Source organism: Canis lupus, chromosome 6, assembly GCF_011100685.1.
Source record: "Canis lupus familiaris isolate Mischka breed German Shepherd chromosome 6, alternate assembly UU_Cfam_GSD_1.0, whole genome shotgun sequence".
In the NCBI taxonomy this organism is placed as follows: Eukaryota; Metazoa; Chordata; class Mammalia; order Carnivora; family Canidae; genus Canis; species Canis lupus.
In genome coordinates this window covers 24,892,253-24,909,014 of record NC_049227.1, presented here as the reverse complement: position 1 = coordinate 24,909,014, position 16,762 = coordinate 24,892,253, and the positions used below count along the sequence as shown (strand labels likewise).

The 16,762-nt window shown below is 41.2% G+C and overlaps 2 protein-coding genes and 1 long non-coding RNA gene across 3 annotated transcripts in view; 2 read left to right on the top strand and 1 right to left on the bottom strand.

The window, feature by feature from the left end:
- The first annotated feature begins 1,007 nt into the window (after window positions 1–1,007).
- The window catches only part of LOC479821 (acyl-coenzyme A synthetase ACSM4, mitochondrial), a 55,276-nt gene continuing 39,521 nt past the window's right edge, over window positions 1,008–16,762 (top strand). Inside the window, exon 1 of the mRNA XM_038540168.1 lies at window positions 1,008–1,070. The gene's annotated coding sequence lies outside the window, so the exon portion shown is untranslated. The remainder of the gene's footprint in view (window positions 1,071–16,762) is intronic.
- LOC111096285 lies at window positions 5,379–6,191 on the bottom strand. The gene is made up of 2 exons (XR_005360844.1): window positions 5,928–6,191; window positions 5,379–5,762 (listed from the first exon to the last, which is right to left on the bottom strand). It is a non-coding gene; the product is annotated as an uncharacterized LOC111096285 (long non-coding RNA).
- Window positions 9,273–15,187, top strand: LOC608914 (non-POU domain-containing octamer-binding protein-like). The gene is given in 4 exon segments (XM_038541719.1): window positions 9,273–9,300; window positions 10,355–10,473; window positions 13,950–14,352; window positions 14,355–15,187. Coding segments are annotated over 4 exon segments (1,383 nt in total).

The following is a 16,762-nucleotide window of genomic DNA, read 5'->3' as shown; positions in this document are numbered from 1 at the left end:
CATAGAGCATTACATTAGTTTTAGGTATACAATATAGTGATTCAACATTTCCATGCACTATCCAGTGCTCATCACCCATGCTCCCAACCATGGTTTCCCTCTGGAAATCATCACTTTGTTCTCTATGGCTAAGAGTCTGTTTCTCTGTTTGTCTCTCTCTTTCTCTTCTTCCCTTTACAACAGCCACATTATGGAAGTCCCCAAGTGTCCATCAATAGATGAATGGATAAGAAAATGTGGTATACACTATACAATGGAATATTACCCAACCATAAAAAGGAATGAAATCTTGCCATTTAGAATGACATGGACAGAGCTAGAGAGTAGAATGCTAAGCAAAATAGGTCAGATAAAGACAAATACCAGATTATTTCATTCATGTGGAATTTAAGGAACAAAACAAATGAGCAGTCTGCCGAATATTCACATTGTATCAATCGGTGCATCTTCATAACTAATACCCAAAATTGATAGAGTATTATTAACTAAAATCAATAGTTTTACTCAGATTTGATTAGGTAGTAACTTTTCTGTTCTAGGCTTATCCCAGCTGGCACACTACATTCAGTCATGTTATCTCCTTAGGCTCCCATTGGCCATGACAATTCTCAGACTTTCCATATTTTTCACCACCTGGAAAATTTTGAGGCGTACGCTTCATGTAATTTGTGGAATGATCCTCAGTTTGTGTCTAATGTTTTTTCTCAAATGATTAGACTGCATTTCTTGTTTGGGAGTAGGAGGGAGATCACAGTGACGAAACATCCTTATCACTTCACATCAAGTATATTTACTCTCAAGATGATGTTTATCTTTGATCACCTGGCCAAGGCTGTGTTGCCAGATTTCTTCTCTGTCCAAAAGATATAAGGTATGTTTCCTTTCTTTTTTTTTAAGATTTTTTACTTATTTATTCATGAGAGACACGGAGAGAGAGGAAGAGACAGGCAGAAGGAGAATCAGACTCACTGTGGGGAGTCTGATGCAGGGCTCGACCCCTGGACCCTGGGATCACAACCTGAGCCAAAGGCAGATGCTCAACCACTGAACCATCCAGGTGGTCCTTTCAGGTACGTTTCCTCTGGAGAAATCACTATACACACATCTCAAAGAGTGGGAAGTTATGTATCGCCTCTTTAAGACCTACGTATCTAAATAATGCAAATACTTTCTGCATAGAAAATATTGCTTGATTTACCAAAAAAAAATGCTCATTTTTTCGGTAAATCTAAGCCTATTTTGAATTAAAAGTGTATTAACAATAACTATTTTATTTTTTCTAACACATAATTGCATAATTAGTTCTACTAGGATTACTAATAATTGACCATTATTGTTCTACAATTGTTTTATTTAAATAATAACATGCATGTCAGAGAAAACTGAATACACCATAATATATAAATCACAGAGATCTGTACCACATATTTTATGTTAAGACAATAACACATATATAACATTATGTAAACACGTAGTTTTGTCATCATGAAGGAGTGTCATTGATTAGCTCTGTATAAGGCCGGTCATCTTAGATAATGGGAAATATTTGGATTTACAGCATGTGATATTTCACACCATGGCTGAACCTGTTAAAAAAAATGTACAAATGGGGCAGCCCTGGTGGCCCAGTGGTTTGGTGCCACCTTCGGCCTGGGGTGTGATCCTGGAGACCCGGGATTGAGTCCCACGTCGGGCTCCCTGCACGGAGCCTGCTTCTCCTTCTGCCTGTGTCTCTGCCTCTCTCTCTCTCTCTCTCTCTCTCTCTCTTTCTCTCTCTCTCATAACTAATTTTTTTAAAATCTTTTTTAAAAATGTACAAATGGCCAGGTGATTCATTGTGGCTGGCTCACTTGTTCTAGGGAATCTTGTTTTTATCTTCTTCCCATTCATCATTTTTAGCAATAATAGAACAAGCAAATTCACAAATTTAAAAAGACATTCAAAGACTGACAGAATGTATAGTAAGTTCAATGAGTTTCAAGGTAAAGGAAAAAGATGTGACCATGGAGTGGCAATAACATGCAACAACCACTTTCTTTGGGCCACTGACAGGTTTCCAAGAGGGGAAGTCCATCACCGTATTAATTTTTCCAATACTGGGGACATTGAATTTTTCTAATACTGGGGCTGCTTATGTGTCTGAGTGATGTCTTTCTGTAGCCTGGTTGGGGATTCTCTGGATCAGAGACTTAGAAGGCCAGCAGTAGTTTAGGGTCTTTTAGAGCTGAAGAGTTGATCTTGATTGATTGATTGATTGATCTTACTTATGATTAGGAAATGTTTCACAGGATGTGAATATAAGGCAGGCAGTTAATGCCTAAAAAAATCTACTCTTCAGGAGTATGTTTTTAAAAATTTGATGTGTAAACACTAATTCTGAGTTTGGCACCAGCAGCAAACTTGTGAGCTAATGGTACCAGCCTACCGATACACAGGGGCCATCTTTGGCTCATTGATATTACAGAATGGAAACAGAATTGGTTACAATGAAGATATAATATTTCATCATGATGTTCTTTAAAACAAAGGGGTTCAAAAATTACTCAAACTCATAATTTATTGCAGTACACTTTGCAGCAAGTGAGAAAAAGATTTAAAAATGAAAGAATATTTTGGGAATGATTTAGATGTTAAGCTTTGTGCAATAAACCATTTACATCTTAGAGGATCACAAGGAAATATTGAAAGCCCAAACATGAGAAAGATTCTGAATTTATTTTATTTTTTTTAAAGATTTTATTTATTTATTCATGAGAGACACAGAGAGAGAGAGAGGAATAGACACAGGCAGAGGGAGAAGCAGGCTCCATGCAGGGACCCTGACGTGGTATTTGATCCCAGGTGTCCAGGACCACACCCTCAGCTGAAAGCAGCACTAAACCGCTGAGCTACCTGGGCTGCCCCAGATTCTGAATTTAGAGTATTACAGACTATTATAATGTCTATACACCTAATCATATAGGTATTAATAGATGAGATCTGGTCTCATTTATGTAATAAAATTCAAAAAGAATTTGTCATACTACTACAAAATTATGTTAGACCCGAAACACTATTGTGAATATTCAAAGAAAAATGCTTCCCCTTGGTTATTGATGGTAAAACAGATGTAGGGATGCCTGGGTGACTCAGTGGTTACGCATCTGTCTGCCTTCCGCTCAGGGAGTGATCCCGGAATCCCGAGATCGAGTCTCACATCAGGCTCCCTGCCTGGAGCCTGCTTCTCCCTCTGCCTAAGTCTCTGCCTCTCTCTCTCTGTTTCTCATGAATAAATAAATAAAATATTTTAAATAAATAAATAAATAAATAAATAAATAAATAAATAAATAAATAAATAAAACCTTTAAAAAGAAAGAACTGTGTCATAAGAACAAATGATAGGCTTCTTGATTTTCTTATGGAGAAGAAAAAGTGATGTTTAGTTCATGAAATTAATAAATTGGAGGGCAGCTCGGGTGGCTTGGCAGTTTAGCACCTGCCTTCAGCCCAGGGCGTCCTGGGATCGAGTCCCACATCGGGCTCCCTGCATGGAGCCTGCTTCTCCCTCTGCCTGTGTCTCTGCCTCTCTCTCTCTCTCTGTCTCTCGTGAATCAATAAATAAAATCTTTAAAAATAAATAAATAAATAAAGATAAATTGGAAAAACAAGATACTGTCATAAGTGTGGTCATATCCACACACTGCATGTAAACTAAGTAGAATTTTTTTTAAGATTTTATTTATTTATTCATGAGAATACACAGAGAGGAGAGAGAGAGGCAGAGACACAGGCAGAGGGAGAAGCAGGCTCCATGCAGGGAGCCTGACGTGGGACTCTATCTTGGGTCTCCAGGATCACACCCTGAGCTGTAGGTGGCGCTAAACCGCTGAGCCACCGGGGCTGCCCCAAACTAAGTAGAATTTAAATAAAAATTTGAAAAGAAAAAATAATTGCTAATATCCAGATATATAATAATGGAGCAACTGTAGCATGTTTGTAAAAGAATAGAAAACATTGGGGATCCCTGAGTGGCGCAGTGGTTTAGCGCCTGCCTTTGGCCCAGGGCAGGATCCTGGAGACCCCGGATCGAATCCCACGTCGGGCTCCTGGTGCATGGAGCCTGCTTCTCCCTCTGCCTATGTCTTTGCCTCTCTCTCTCTCTGTGTATGTGACTATCATAAATAAATTTTAAAAAATTAAAAAAAAGAATAGAAAACATTATTTCATCCCCCAAAATGATTATGTCCACGTGCATCTTTCTCAGCAAATATCCTTAAAAGGCAAATAATCTCCATTTCTGAATTCAAATATGCTAACCTTTAAAATTTCATACTTAGGGTGTGGGTGTGTCGGGTGGCTCAGTCAGTTAAGCATCTCCCTTCACCTCAGGTCATGATCCTAGGGTATGGGTATCAAATCCCATGTCCAGGGCTCCCTGCTCAGTGGGGAATCTGCTTCTCCCTCTGCTATTTCCCCTGCTAGTGCTCTCTCATTCTCATGCTCTCTCTCAAGTAAGTAAATAACTAAAATCTAAAAGAATTCATACTTAGGATATATGCTTTTTTTCAAAATCAATGAACTTTGGAGATATTTTCATGTTTTAAAACATGTTTCATGTTTTAGATATATACATAAAATATCAAATGAAATACACTGTCATGAAATGAAATCATATTGATGCAATACATTACATGGTTTATAACTTGTCCAAGTGGGGTGATATTTTTGAATGGGTGTGAAAAAGTTAATAAAGAGCTACAACAACAAGTCCTGAAGTTATACAAAGCTGCATGCTCATCATAAGGTCTGTCTTCTTTCTTACAAGTGACAGAAAGGAATCTAGAAAGTACACTGATGAATGTAAACTCAGGAAGATATATGAATATATCTGAATTAGAAATAAGCAACCAAGGAAAAGTTTTTAAAAGTTGGCAGTGCATGAATCAGTGGACATAAGCATGAATTCTAATATATTTTAAAATGCTGCTTTTTCTTCAAACAGGGATTCACAAATCATGCTTAGTACAATCTCCTACAAATTTATAAGTACTCTTGCACAGAAGGAGTCACAGCAAGATTCTGGGAATGAACTTTTTGTAAACTGCAACCAATTTAAAACTATTAAAGACTGTCAAGAGTCCATGAGAAATTATAAAACATGGCAAATCTCAATTGGAAAGGAGATAACCTGGGGCACCTAGGGTGGCTCAGTCGGTTAAGCACCTGCCTCAGGTCATGATCTCGGGGTCTTGGAATGGAGACCCTTGAGGGGTGTCCTTGCTCAGCAGGGAGGCTGCCCTCCTGTCCCTCTGACCCTCCCCCCTTCTCATGCTCACTCTGTTTCTCAAATAATTAAATAAAATCTTTTTTAAAAAAAGAAAGAGGAGATAAGGTGAAGATTACATTTTAAAGATATTATTGATGAGTGTATGATGAAGACACAAAAGGGTAATTATAACAAATTCTCTTTCAGGTGTAAATATTTAACTGTTAAATAATGCAAGGTTTATGACACCAGGTACCTGTCAGGTTTTCAGTTGTTCCGAGTACTACAACATTGAAAAAAACAAACAATGAAAAAGTAATACAAGCATGTTTAAGTGGACAGCAGTTTGTGCTTTCACCTCAGGCTCCGGTTCCAGGAGGACACAGAAAGTGGGACCCCAGCTCCCCATTCTCGGAGGAGCTGAGAGTCAGCAGTTCCTGTATTTACGTCGCCGCTGAGTGTGGCTCCAGTTCCTCTGATTTGGGGTCAGGATTTCTCCCCAGAAACAAGCCTGCATCTGTAATAAACCAACCACAGCATCTCTGACGTGGCGTCGAGGGGCCCCCCAATCCACGGATCCCTGAGTAAAATACTTCTTGTTCAAACACCCTCAGGGAAAATGAGGACCAAACGACGGGAACAGCCCAGAAAACACAAGGGATTGTGCTGCTCACTCACTGACCAGCGTGTCCCGGGGGAAGCCCCCCAGAGGCCCCTCCTCAGCACTCGGCCCGGCAAGGCAGCCTCTGTCCCGCTCGTCCCTCAGGAGACGCCAAGTAGCTGCAAAGGCCCCAGGGTCTCCCCGGCGCGGGCGGCAGAACCTGCTGGAAACGCAGCTCTGGCTCTCTGTCCTGAGGCACCTGCAGCGCACTGGGCTGGATCCTCCTGTGGCTGCACAGGCCCTTCCCGCCCTGAGGCGCCCTGGGTCAGCGCAGCCGATGCGCGCCCTCTGCTGGCCGTGGCTGCGCACGCAGAGACCCTGCCCCTCCCTGGGGGTGGCGCGCGCGCGCCCTCTGCTGGCCGTCCTGGGAATCCCGGCAATGCTCAAGGTCCTGGCCCCTCAGCTGGAGGCAGAGAGGGCGCTCTGCTCCAGCCAAGCCATCTCTCTCTATGACAGATCCTGAGGCTGGGCCCCACAAATCCATGCAAAGGAGGTGCTCCCATCTTCCCAAGTGAAATGACCTCTGCAAAGCTCAGCCCCAGGAAGGTGGGGGCAGTGGGCTCAGGGAATCTGATGCCCAGAATTCCTGCCTCCACTGGTCCCAACACTCAGATCCCCTTCATAGACCCCTCCATCCTCGTCCATGGTTCCCCCTCTACACCCCTGGACCAGGAGCCTCCATTCCTCCTTGTAATTCCTCCTTACCTCTTCTTCTCCCTACCCCATCTCCTTCTCTTTCTTCCTCCCACTTTCTAGAATTTGCCCCATCCCCCCACCACTCTCTCAGTGTCTCTCTCCCTGACAGTCTCTTTCTATGTCTCTCCCCACGCCCTCAGGCTTTCTGCTCTGTGCAGCCCTGTCCAAGACCATAGAGTCCCAAATGAGTGTGCATCTGTATGTGAGCTCATTTAGAGCAGATTTTCTTTTCCTAAAGCCCTCTGGTTCTTCAGGGAGTAAGCCCTACTTTTTATAAAGCCAGATGCTTCAGAGGCTCTTCTTTCTAGAATATATTCCAAGATTTGGGGTACCTGATGTGGTTCATAAACCCCTCATTCTTCAGGGACATCCTCTGTATTGAGATCCTCCTGACTGTAGCTCACCACATCCATGGTAGAGTTTCTTGTGAGACCATGTCCCTGCTTATCTGACCTATCTCCATGTGATTCTTTTATCCTTTGTTGTGAAGACACTGTTCAGCTAGTTTTCAGGTTCTTTTCAGAGGAACGATGTATGGAACATACATTGTATGGAACATATATTGTTCCATTTGTAGCTATAGAATTATTGTAGCTGTGTGAGGAGGTAAGTTCAGGACCCTTCCATGCTGCCATCTTAACCCCAGCTCCATAGTTCATAGTCTTAACCACATGTAAAATAATACATTTTAAAAATATTTTATTTATTTATTTGAGAGAGAGCGAGAGAGCACACATGAACGAGTGGAAGGGAGGGGCAGAGAGAGAGGCAGACCCTCCACTGAGTAGGGAGTGTGACTTGAAGCTCAATCTCATGTGCTGAGCTGATGGCAGACGTTTAACTGACTGAGGCACCCAGGTGCCCCGTAAAATAATACATTTTTTAAACCACTATTTGGGCAAATAGCAATGATATGTTGTTTGGGAGGTTTTTTTAGAGAGAGAGAGAGAGAGCAAGTGAGAGAGTATGAGTCATAGGGGAGGGGGCAGATGAAGAAGGAGAGAGAGAATCTTAAGCAGGCTCCATGCCCCAACACAGAGCTCAATCTCACAACCCTGAGATCATGACTTGAGTCAAAATTGAGTTGGGCACATAACTGACTGAGCCACCCAGGCACCCCTGATATGTTTCTTCTTAACATTTATTCAGAAATGTCATCAAAAGTCTAGAGAATGAAAATCACTGACCTAGATGCTGGTGTTATAAAGGTGAATGAAACAATATTCTTACCCTCAGAGAGGCTGAAACACGCCTAAGGGAGATGAGATCAATGAAAGAGCAATTTAATGCAATCAGGAAAGTCCTAGATAAATTGCTAAGGAGTTCAGAAGGAAAAGAAACTCCTTTCGCCTAGAGAATCAGGAAAGAATTCTATAAGAAGGTAGGTCAACATTTACACTTCCACTGCAAATAAGCCATCCTGAGGGACTATAGCTTTGTTTTAACAGTATTGTCTCTGCTTAAAAATATTTTAGGATAATTCTTTAGGAAAGGGTCACCAAAAAAAGCAGCCTCGTTCCTTTAAAGCTTATTTTTGTATTCAAAAATATATTCCCCCATTGGAGATTTCTATGTCCCACTTTTAATCATCAATAGAATTCCTAGACAAAAGATAAACAAGGAAATAGATAAACTATGTTGACATAAAACATATGAAAAGTTGACAATTTATTTTATCAACTAGAATGAAGAGACCTATAGAACACTCTATCCCACAACAGCAGAACACGCATTTTCCACAAGTGCACAAAAAAAAAAAAAAAAAAAAAAAAAAACCACTCTCCAAGACAGACCATATGTTAGGCTAGGAAGCAACTCTCAATAAATTTGAAAAGATTGAAATAATAAAAAGCATATTCTCTAATCACAATGGAATAAAACTAGAAATCCACAGCATAAAGAAATTTGAAAAATTTACAAATATGGAAAATCATCATGAACACACACTACTAAATGGTCAATGGGTTGAAGAAGAAATTACAAGAGAAATTTGAAAATACCTTGAGATGAATGAAAACAAAATACAATATGCCAAAACTTATGGTACAACACGAAAGCAGTGCTGAGAGAGAAAATCATGGTTGTAAATGCCTCCATTCAAAAAACCATGAAAGATCTCATATCAATAGCCTAAACTTTCATTTTTTAAAAAATGGGGAGAAAAGAACAAACTAAACCCAAAGCAAGCATAAGGAAGGAAATTATAAAATTCACAGTAGGAAATAAATGTAATAGAAAATGAAAAAAATAAGGAATATCAACTAGAGTACAAAGGGAGAAAAAAGGGACATCTGGGTGGCTCAGCAGTTGAGTGTCTGCCTTCAGCCCAGGGCGTGATCCTGGAATCGAGTCCTGGGATCGAGTCCTGCATTGGACTCCCTACAGGGAGCCTGCTTCTCTCTCTGCCTATGTCTCTGCCTCTCTCTCTCTCTCTCTCTGTGACTCTCTCATGAATAAATGAGTAAAACCTTCAAAAAAAAAAAAAAGCAGGGGAGAGGAGAATAAAAGAAAAAAAATCAACTGAACAAAAGTTATTTCCTGAAAAGATTAACAAAGTTGACTAAATTTTAAATAGGATGACTCAAATTATTAGAGTCAGGAATAAAATGCAGGTCATTACTGACCACATAGAGAAACAAAACAGATTATAGGGAAATACCATGAACAACCATGTATCAAAACTGTATCAAAAAGTTAGGTAACCTAGATGAAATAGACAAATTCTTAGTAAAACACAACTTCCAACAGAGACTCAAGATGTAATTAAAAATCTGAGACTGACATCCAATAAAGAGATATACTGGAAATCAGAAAACCTACCACAAAGAAAAGCCCAAGCCTAGAAGGCTTCTCTGGCAAATTCTACCCACTGTTTAAAGAAGAATTAACATCAGACTTTCACAAACTCTTCCAGAACACCTGAGACAAGGATTTTTGAGGACTGGCCTCAAAATAAAGCCATAGAATGAAGTCATCGTCTGAGGCAAGATTAACCTGATACCAACAACCAAAGACATCACAAGAGAAGAAAACGACAAACTGTATAAAAAGATGTCAGAAGTCTCAACAAAATACTAGCAAACCTAACCAGCAACATGTAAGTGGATTGTACACTGTGACCAAATGAAATTATTCTGCCAATACAAGGTTGGTTCAACATATGAAAATTAATCACAATAATATACCTTCTAGTAGAATAAAGGGAGAAAAAAAATCACATGATTATCTCAGTAGACACAGAAGAAGCATTTGATAAAATCCAACACTTGATGGGAAAAACCATTAACAACCTTGGAATATAAGGGAACGTCCCCAACCTGATAAAAGGCATCTACCAAAAACCCACGGCTGACATCACACTTCATAATGGAAGACTGAAAGTTTCCCCCTAAGATCAGCACTCAGAAAGATGTTTGCTCTTGCCATTTTTATTTAACACAGAGGTTTTATCTAGTAATTTAGTGAAAAAAATACATCAAAAGCATCCAAATTAGAAAGGAAGGAGGAAAACTATGTCTATGCACAGATGACATGATCTTGTATATAGAACCCACCCCCCCACACACACACCTTTAGAACTAATAAATCAATTCACCAAAATCTATATACAATCTATTTCTATATATTAGCAATGAACAATCCAAAAATGAAACAGACAGATACGTTCGTTAGATTACTCCTTTCTGCCCCTGGACGCCGCCGAGTAAGCATCGTTAAAGTCTCCCCTCCCACCGCCGTCATGTCTAAGTCAGAGTCTCCCAAAGAGCCCGAGCAGCTGCGGAAGCTCTTCATCGGAGGTTTGAGCTTCGAAACGACCGATGAGAGTCTGAGGAGCCATTTTGAGCAATGGGGGACGCTTACGGACTGTGTGGTAATGAGAGACCCCAACACCAAGCGCTCCAGAGGCTTTGGGTTGGTCACGTAGGCCCCCGTGGAGGAGGTGGACGCGGCCACGAACGCCCGGCCGCACAAGGTGGACGGAAGAGTCGTGGAACCAGAGGGCTGTCTCCCGAGAAGATTCTCAAAGACCCGGTGCCCACTTAACTGTGAAAAAGATTTTTGTCGGTGGCATTAAAGAAGACACTGAAGAACATCATCTAAGAGATTATTTTGAACAGTATGGGAAAATCGAAGTGATTGAGATCATGACTGACCGAGGCAGTGGCAAAAAGAGAGGTTTCGCTTTTGTGACCTTTGATGACCACGACTCTGTAGACAAGATTGTCATTCAAAAATCCCATCCTGTGAATGGCCACAACTGGGAAGTAAGGAAAGCCCTATCGAAGCAAGAGATGGCTAGTGCTTCGTCCAGCCAAAGAGGCCGAAGTGGTTCTGGAAACTTTGGTGGTGGTCGTGGAGGTGGTTTTGGTGGGAATGACAACTTTGGTCGTGGAGGGAACTTCAGTGGTCGAGGTGGCTTCGGTGGCAGTCGAGGTGGTGGTGGATATGGTGGCAGTGGGGATGGCTATAACGGATTTGGTAATGACGGAAGCAACTTTGGAGGTGGCGGAAGCTATAACGATTTTGGCAATTACAACAATCAATCCTCAAATTTTGGACCCATGAAAGGAGGAAATTTTGGAGGCAGAAGCTCTGGCCCCTATGGTGGTGGAGGCCAATACTTTGCCAAACCACGAAACCAAGGTGGCTATGGCGGTTCCAGCAGCAGCAGCAGCTATGGCAGTGGCAGAAGGTTTTAATTACTGCCAGGAAACAAAGCTTAGCAGGAGAGGAGAGCCAGAGAAGTGACAGGGAAGCTACAGGTTACAACAGATTTGTGAACTCAGCCAAGCACAGTGGTGGCAGGGCCTAGCTGCTACAAAGAAGACATGTTTTAGACAATACTCATGTGTATGGGCAAAAAACTCGAGGACTGTATTTGTGACTAATTGTATAACAGGTTATTTTAGTTTCTGTTCTGTGGAAAGTGTAAAGCATTCCAACAAAGGGTTTTAATGTAGATTTTTTTTTTTGCACCCATGCTGTTGATTGCTAAATGTAATAGTCTGATCATGACGCTGAATAAATGTGTCTTTTTAAAAAAAAACAAAACAAAACAAAACAAAACAAAAAAACAAAACAAAAAATGAAACAGAAAATAATTCCACTTACAATAGAATCTTATTTAAAAAATATATTCTCTATTCATCTAATTTATTAGATTTGCCTCCTTTTTTTTCCTCCAAAAATAAAAGTTTGCTTTCAAGGGATGAAGATTTACTACTTGTGAAGGAAGACTTTCTGGCCATTAGGGCTGGTGGTTCCTACAAAAAAAAATTCCAAAATACACTACAAGGATAATAAATCTAGAATAAGTATGAAGACAGCTTTCCAAGGTAATAACTTGGAATTGGTTGTGTCTCTAACCATTTATTCTAAAATGTAACCAAAACATGAGAGAGCCAAGACTCAGCGTACTTTTTAACTTCTGTCACATTGCTTCATGGTCATGCCTTTGTTTAGGTCAATAATGAAGCCACTCAGCTTAAAAGCAAACAAATAAACAAAAAAAACTCTGTTTTCATTCCATTTCTATTCTAGTTCTATTTACTCCTAACATGCCCTCTAATCCTTACTAGGAAAATACACCACTACCTCCCACACTGCCAAAAACTGCCAAATCTCTGCTGTAAAGCTTTCTTTACATTCTTTTGTAATACATTGGATGGATAATTAGGTATCCTGGTTTGAAAGGCTTTCCCTGGAAGCCCTCGATTTCTTATGCTTTGGACTAGCAGGCATATCTCATCCTCATTTCATCCTCCAAACAAAGCTATGTAGTAGGCACTTTTACAACCAGGTCTTAAGGTCTGAAAATGGCACAGAATGAAGATTCAAACCCAGGTCCTTCCAACTGTGGCACCCTCTCACTGACCACTGCACCACGAGGCCTCTTAGACTATTCAGGCTCTAGGTACACCAACCAAGCAGTTTCCTGAAACCATGAATGGGAGTAATAAGCCTTGAGTTTACATCTTGTGGTGTTTTCAGAGCAGCACAAATTGTTTATAGGAAAAATTTCCTTAATATTTATCCAATTTTAGATTGTAAATGAAATCTCAAATATCCTGCCTCTAGGGGGAGAAGGAAATACTGCAATCTGTATAAAATTCAACCAACCTGCCTCTGCCTACTGTCCACACATGGTAAGGGAAATTTCCCCTATTTTTAAAGAACTTTCATTGTTACTATTTTTAAGTTAATTTATTTATTCATGAGAGACACACAGAGAGAGGTAGAGACATAGGCAGAGAGAGAAGCAGGCTTCCTAGGGTGAGCCTGATGCAGGACTCAATCCCAGGACCCTGGGATCATGACCTGAGCCAAAGGCAAGTTGCTCAGCCACCCAGGTGCCCCTAAAGAATTTTCATTGTTACTATTAATAATGATGTCATAATTATACCCTATGACTTTCCTAGTACTTTTGTCTCAACTTTTAATTTTGTAAAATCAAATCTAAAAAAAGGCTAAAATACACAATAAACCTGCATACCTTCCACCTATATTAACTTAATATCAACACCTTGGCTCATTTACTTTGTACTTGTACATTTGTGATGAGTCATTTGTGATTTGTACATTTCTGATGAGACACTTTCTCCTTAAATATTTCAGCACATCACCCCTAAGAATAAGGACTCTTTAATCATCAGTGTCATTACATTACAAATAAAATTAAAAATAATTCTTTAGGGGGTAACTGAGTGGCTCAGTCAGTTAATCATCTGGCTTTGGCTCAGGTCATTATCTCAGGGTCCTGGGATCACGCCCGTCACTGGGGATCTCTGCTCAGCAGAGAGTCTGCTTTCTCCCTCCCCCCAACTTGGGCTTTCTCTCTTATTCTCTCTCTCAAATAAATAAATAAAATATTTAAATAATAATAATTCTTTAATATTATCTAATATCTAGTCCATATTTGTATTTTTCTCTTTCTACTCAAAATGTGTTAGCTTATCGGGGCACCTGGGTGGCTCAGTAGTTAAGTGTCTGCCTTGGCTCAGGTTGTGATCCCAGGGTCCTGGGACTAAGTCCTGCATCAGGCTCCCTGATGGGAGCCTGCTTTTTCCTCTGCCTGTGTCTCTGCCTCTCTCTCTCTGTATGTCTCATGAATAAATAAATATTTTTAAAAATTTTTGTTAGCTTTTCTAAATCCAAAATTCAATCAAGATTTGCGCATTTAGGGGACGGTAGAGGCCGTGTAGCGTCGCCGTTACTCTGAGGAAAGAATAGTAGGTAGCAGGGTGCAAAAATGCAGAGCAATTAAACCTTTAACTTGAGAAGCAAAACCATACTCCAAGGAAGCATCATCAGCATCACCACCAGCAGCACCACCAGCAGCAACAGTAGCAGCCACCACCGCCACCAATACCTGCAAATGGGCAACAAGCCAGCAGCCAAAATGAAGGCTTGACTATTGACCTGAAGAATTTTAGGAAACCAGGAGAGAAGACCTTCACCCAATGTAGCCGGCTCTTTGTGGGCAATCTTCCTCCTGATATCACTGAAGAGGAGATGAAGAAACTATTTGAGAAATACGGGAAACCAGGTGAAGTCTTCATTCATAAGGATAAGGGCTTTGGCTTTATCCTCTTGGAAACACGAACCTTAGCGGAGATTGCCAAAGTAGAATTGGACAACATGCCACTTCGTGGAAAGCAGCTGCGTGTGCGTTTTGCCTGCCATAGTACATCCCTTAAAGTCCGAAACCTTCCTCAGTATGTTTCCAATGAACTGCTGGAGGAAGCTTTTCCGTGTTTGGCCAGGTGGAGAGGGCTGTAGTCATCGTGGATGATCGAGGAAGGCCCTCAGGAAAAGGCATTGTTGAATTCTCAGGGAAGCCAGCTGCTCGGAAAGCTCTGGACAGGTGCAGTGAAGGCTCTTTCCTGCTAACCACATTTCCTCAGCCTGTGACTGTGGAGCCCATGGACCAGTTGGATGATGAAGAGGGACTTCCAGAGAAACTGGTTATAAAGAATCAGCAATTTCACAAGGAGCGAGAGCAGCCACCCAGATTTGCACAGCCTGGCTCCTTTGAGTATGAGTATGCCATGCGCTGGAAGGCACTGATTGAGATGGAGAAGCAGCAGCAGGACCAAGTGGACGGCAACATCAAGGAAGCTCGTGAGAAGCTGGAGATGGAGATGGAGGCTGCTCGCCATGAGCACCAGGTCATGCTAATGAGACAGGATTTGATGAGGAGTCAAGAAGAACTTAGGAAGATGGAAGAGCTGCATAACCAAGAAGTGCAAAAACGAAAGCAACTGGAGCTCAGGCAAGAGGAGGAGCGCAGGCGCCGAGAGGAAGAGATGCGGCGGCAACAGGAAGAAATGATGCGGCGACAGCAGGAATGATTCAAGGGAACATTCCCTGATGCGAGAGAACAGGAGATACGGATGGGGCAGATGGCTATGGGAGGTGCTATGGGCATAAACAATAGAGGTGCCATGCCCCCTGCTCCAGTGCCAGCTGGTACCCCAGCTCCTCCAGGACCTGCCACTATGATGCCAGATGGAACCTTGGGATTGACCCCACCAACAACTGAACGCTTTGGCCAGGCTGCTACAATGGAAGGAATTGGGGCTTAATCTTACAATAAAGACTTCCTTCAACTTGTATATCAATACAGAGAAAGTCTGATCTGCCTAGAAATGTCTGTCTCAGGAAAGTCAGTAACTCTTAACTGCAATTGAAATGTGGGAGCAGGTGACTTTTTCCTTTGATTTCACAACCTCTCGAGGTAAATAGATTATTATTTCCTTCTCTTCTGTAAGCTAAAGGATCTGGAACTCTATGGTGTCTTCTACCTCTACTTCCTTCAACACCAACTAATCCAAGAGAAAACTGTGCAATGAGAGAGCATGAACAGCTTCCTAAAACATGAAAATAAAATGCATACATTTTATACAATATTTTAGAAGAGTAGGATGGTTCAGTAGAAGAGATCAGAATTTAGCTTCAGAAGACTGAAGACTTCACCAGTGTGATACTAATTTAGTAGTGTGGCCTTGGACAGCTTATACCTTAACTTCTAAGTTATAATAAGTTATAACTAAGGCTATATAAGGTTAGATAACTTCTAAATGGCCAGGCTAAGAGTGGACAAACTTACTCCTCACTCGAAACACAATTTCCACCCTCAGAAGCAAAGGGCAAGATCTAAGACAGCTGAATGTTCTCTTTAGTAAACAGGTATCTATAACCACCTAGGTAATGTGGCAGGTACAAAGGGAAAGAAGGAGGTGACTACCAGGCTCTGAAACTATAAGGATGTTTTCACAAAGGTTTCAGGTATATTTTGTTACTCACTCTGCACAACTCCTATGTGCATTGTGATTAGCCTTATTTTAGAGATAAGAAAGTTGAGCCTGAGTGAGATGAAGTAGAAGGCAAAGAGTATCTGCACTTGCTTGACTAAGAGGGAGATTCTTACAGAACTACCTGTATAAAAGCAGTGACATTATTTCATTATTTCATCAGAATCCCAACCATTCATTTATTCAGGTGATTTGTCTCAAAAAGCCTCAGTCATTTCTAAGTCAGTGCAGTGATCATATACTGGGAACCATGAGGAAGCAAGAATGACACTTTAAGGGAATTGAGAAACAGAGGAGTCTGGTAATGGCAGGCAAAGGAGCTACCAGTTTCCCAAGAAGGGCAGAAATACAATGAACATGGTTGCCCCAGTAAGAGGCTTGGCTAGAGTATGTTTATGGCCCAGAGGAGGGAAGGATGGACGTAGGGAGACTGAGAAGGAGGTCCCTTCTCCCATTCTTATACAATAGCAAGAAGAACAGAAAGAAAATGGCAAATCTAAGTGGCATTTGAGTGGTAAATACTTTTTAAATGTATTTGCTCAATTGCCACAAAATACAAGGTAATTTTACCTACAGCTTCTCATTTTTAAAAAGATTTTATCTATTTTTTTAAGATTTTATTTATTCATTTGAGAGAGAAAGAGAACACACGCATAAGCAGGGAGGAGAAGCAGAGGGAGAGGGAGAAGTAGACTCCCCACACTCAGCAGGAAGCCTGACATGGGGCTCCATCCCAGGACTCGGAGATCATGACCTGAGCCAAAGGCAGATGCTTAACCATCTGAACCACCCAGGCGCCCCTAGATCTTATCTATTTATTTGAGAGAGAGAGAGAGCAGGAGCAGG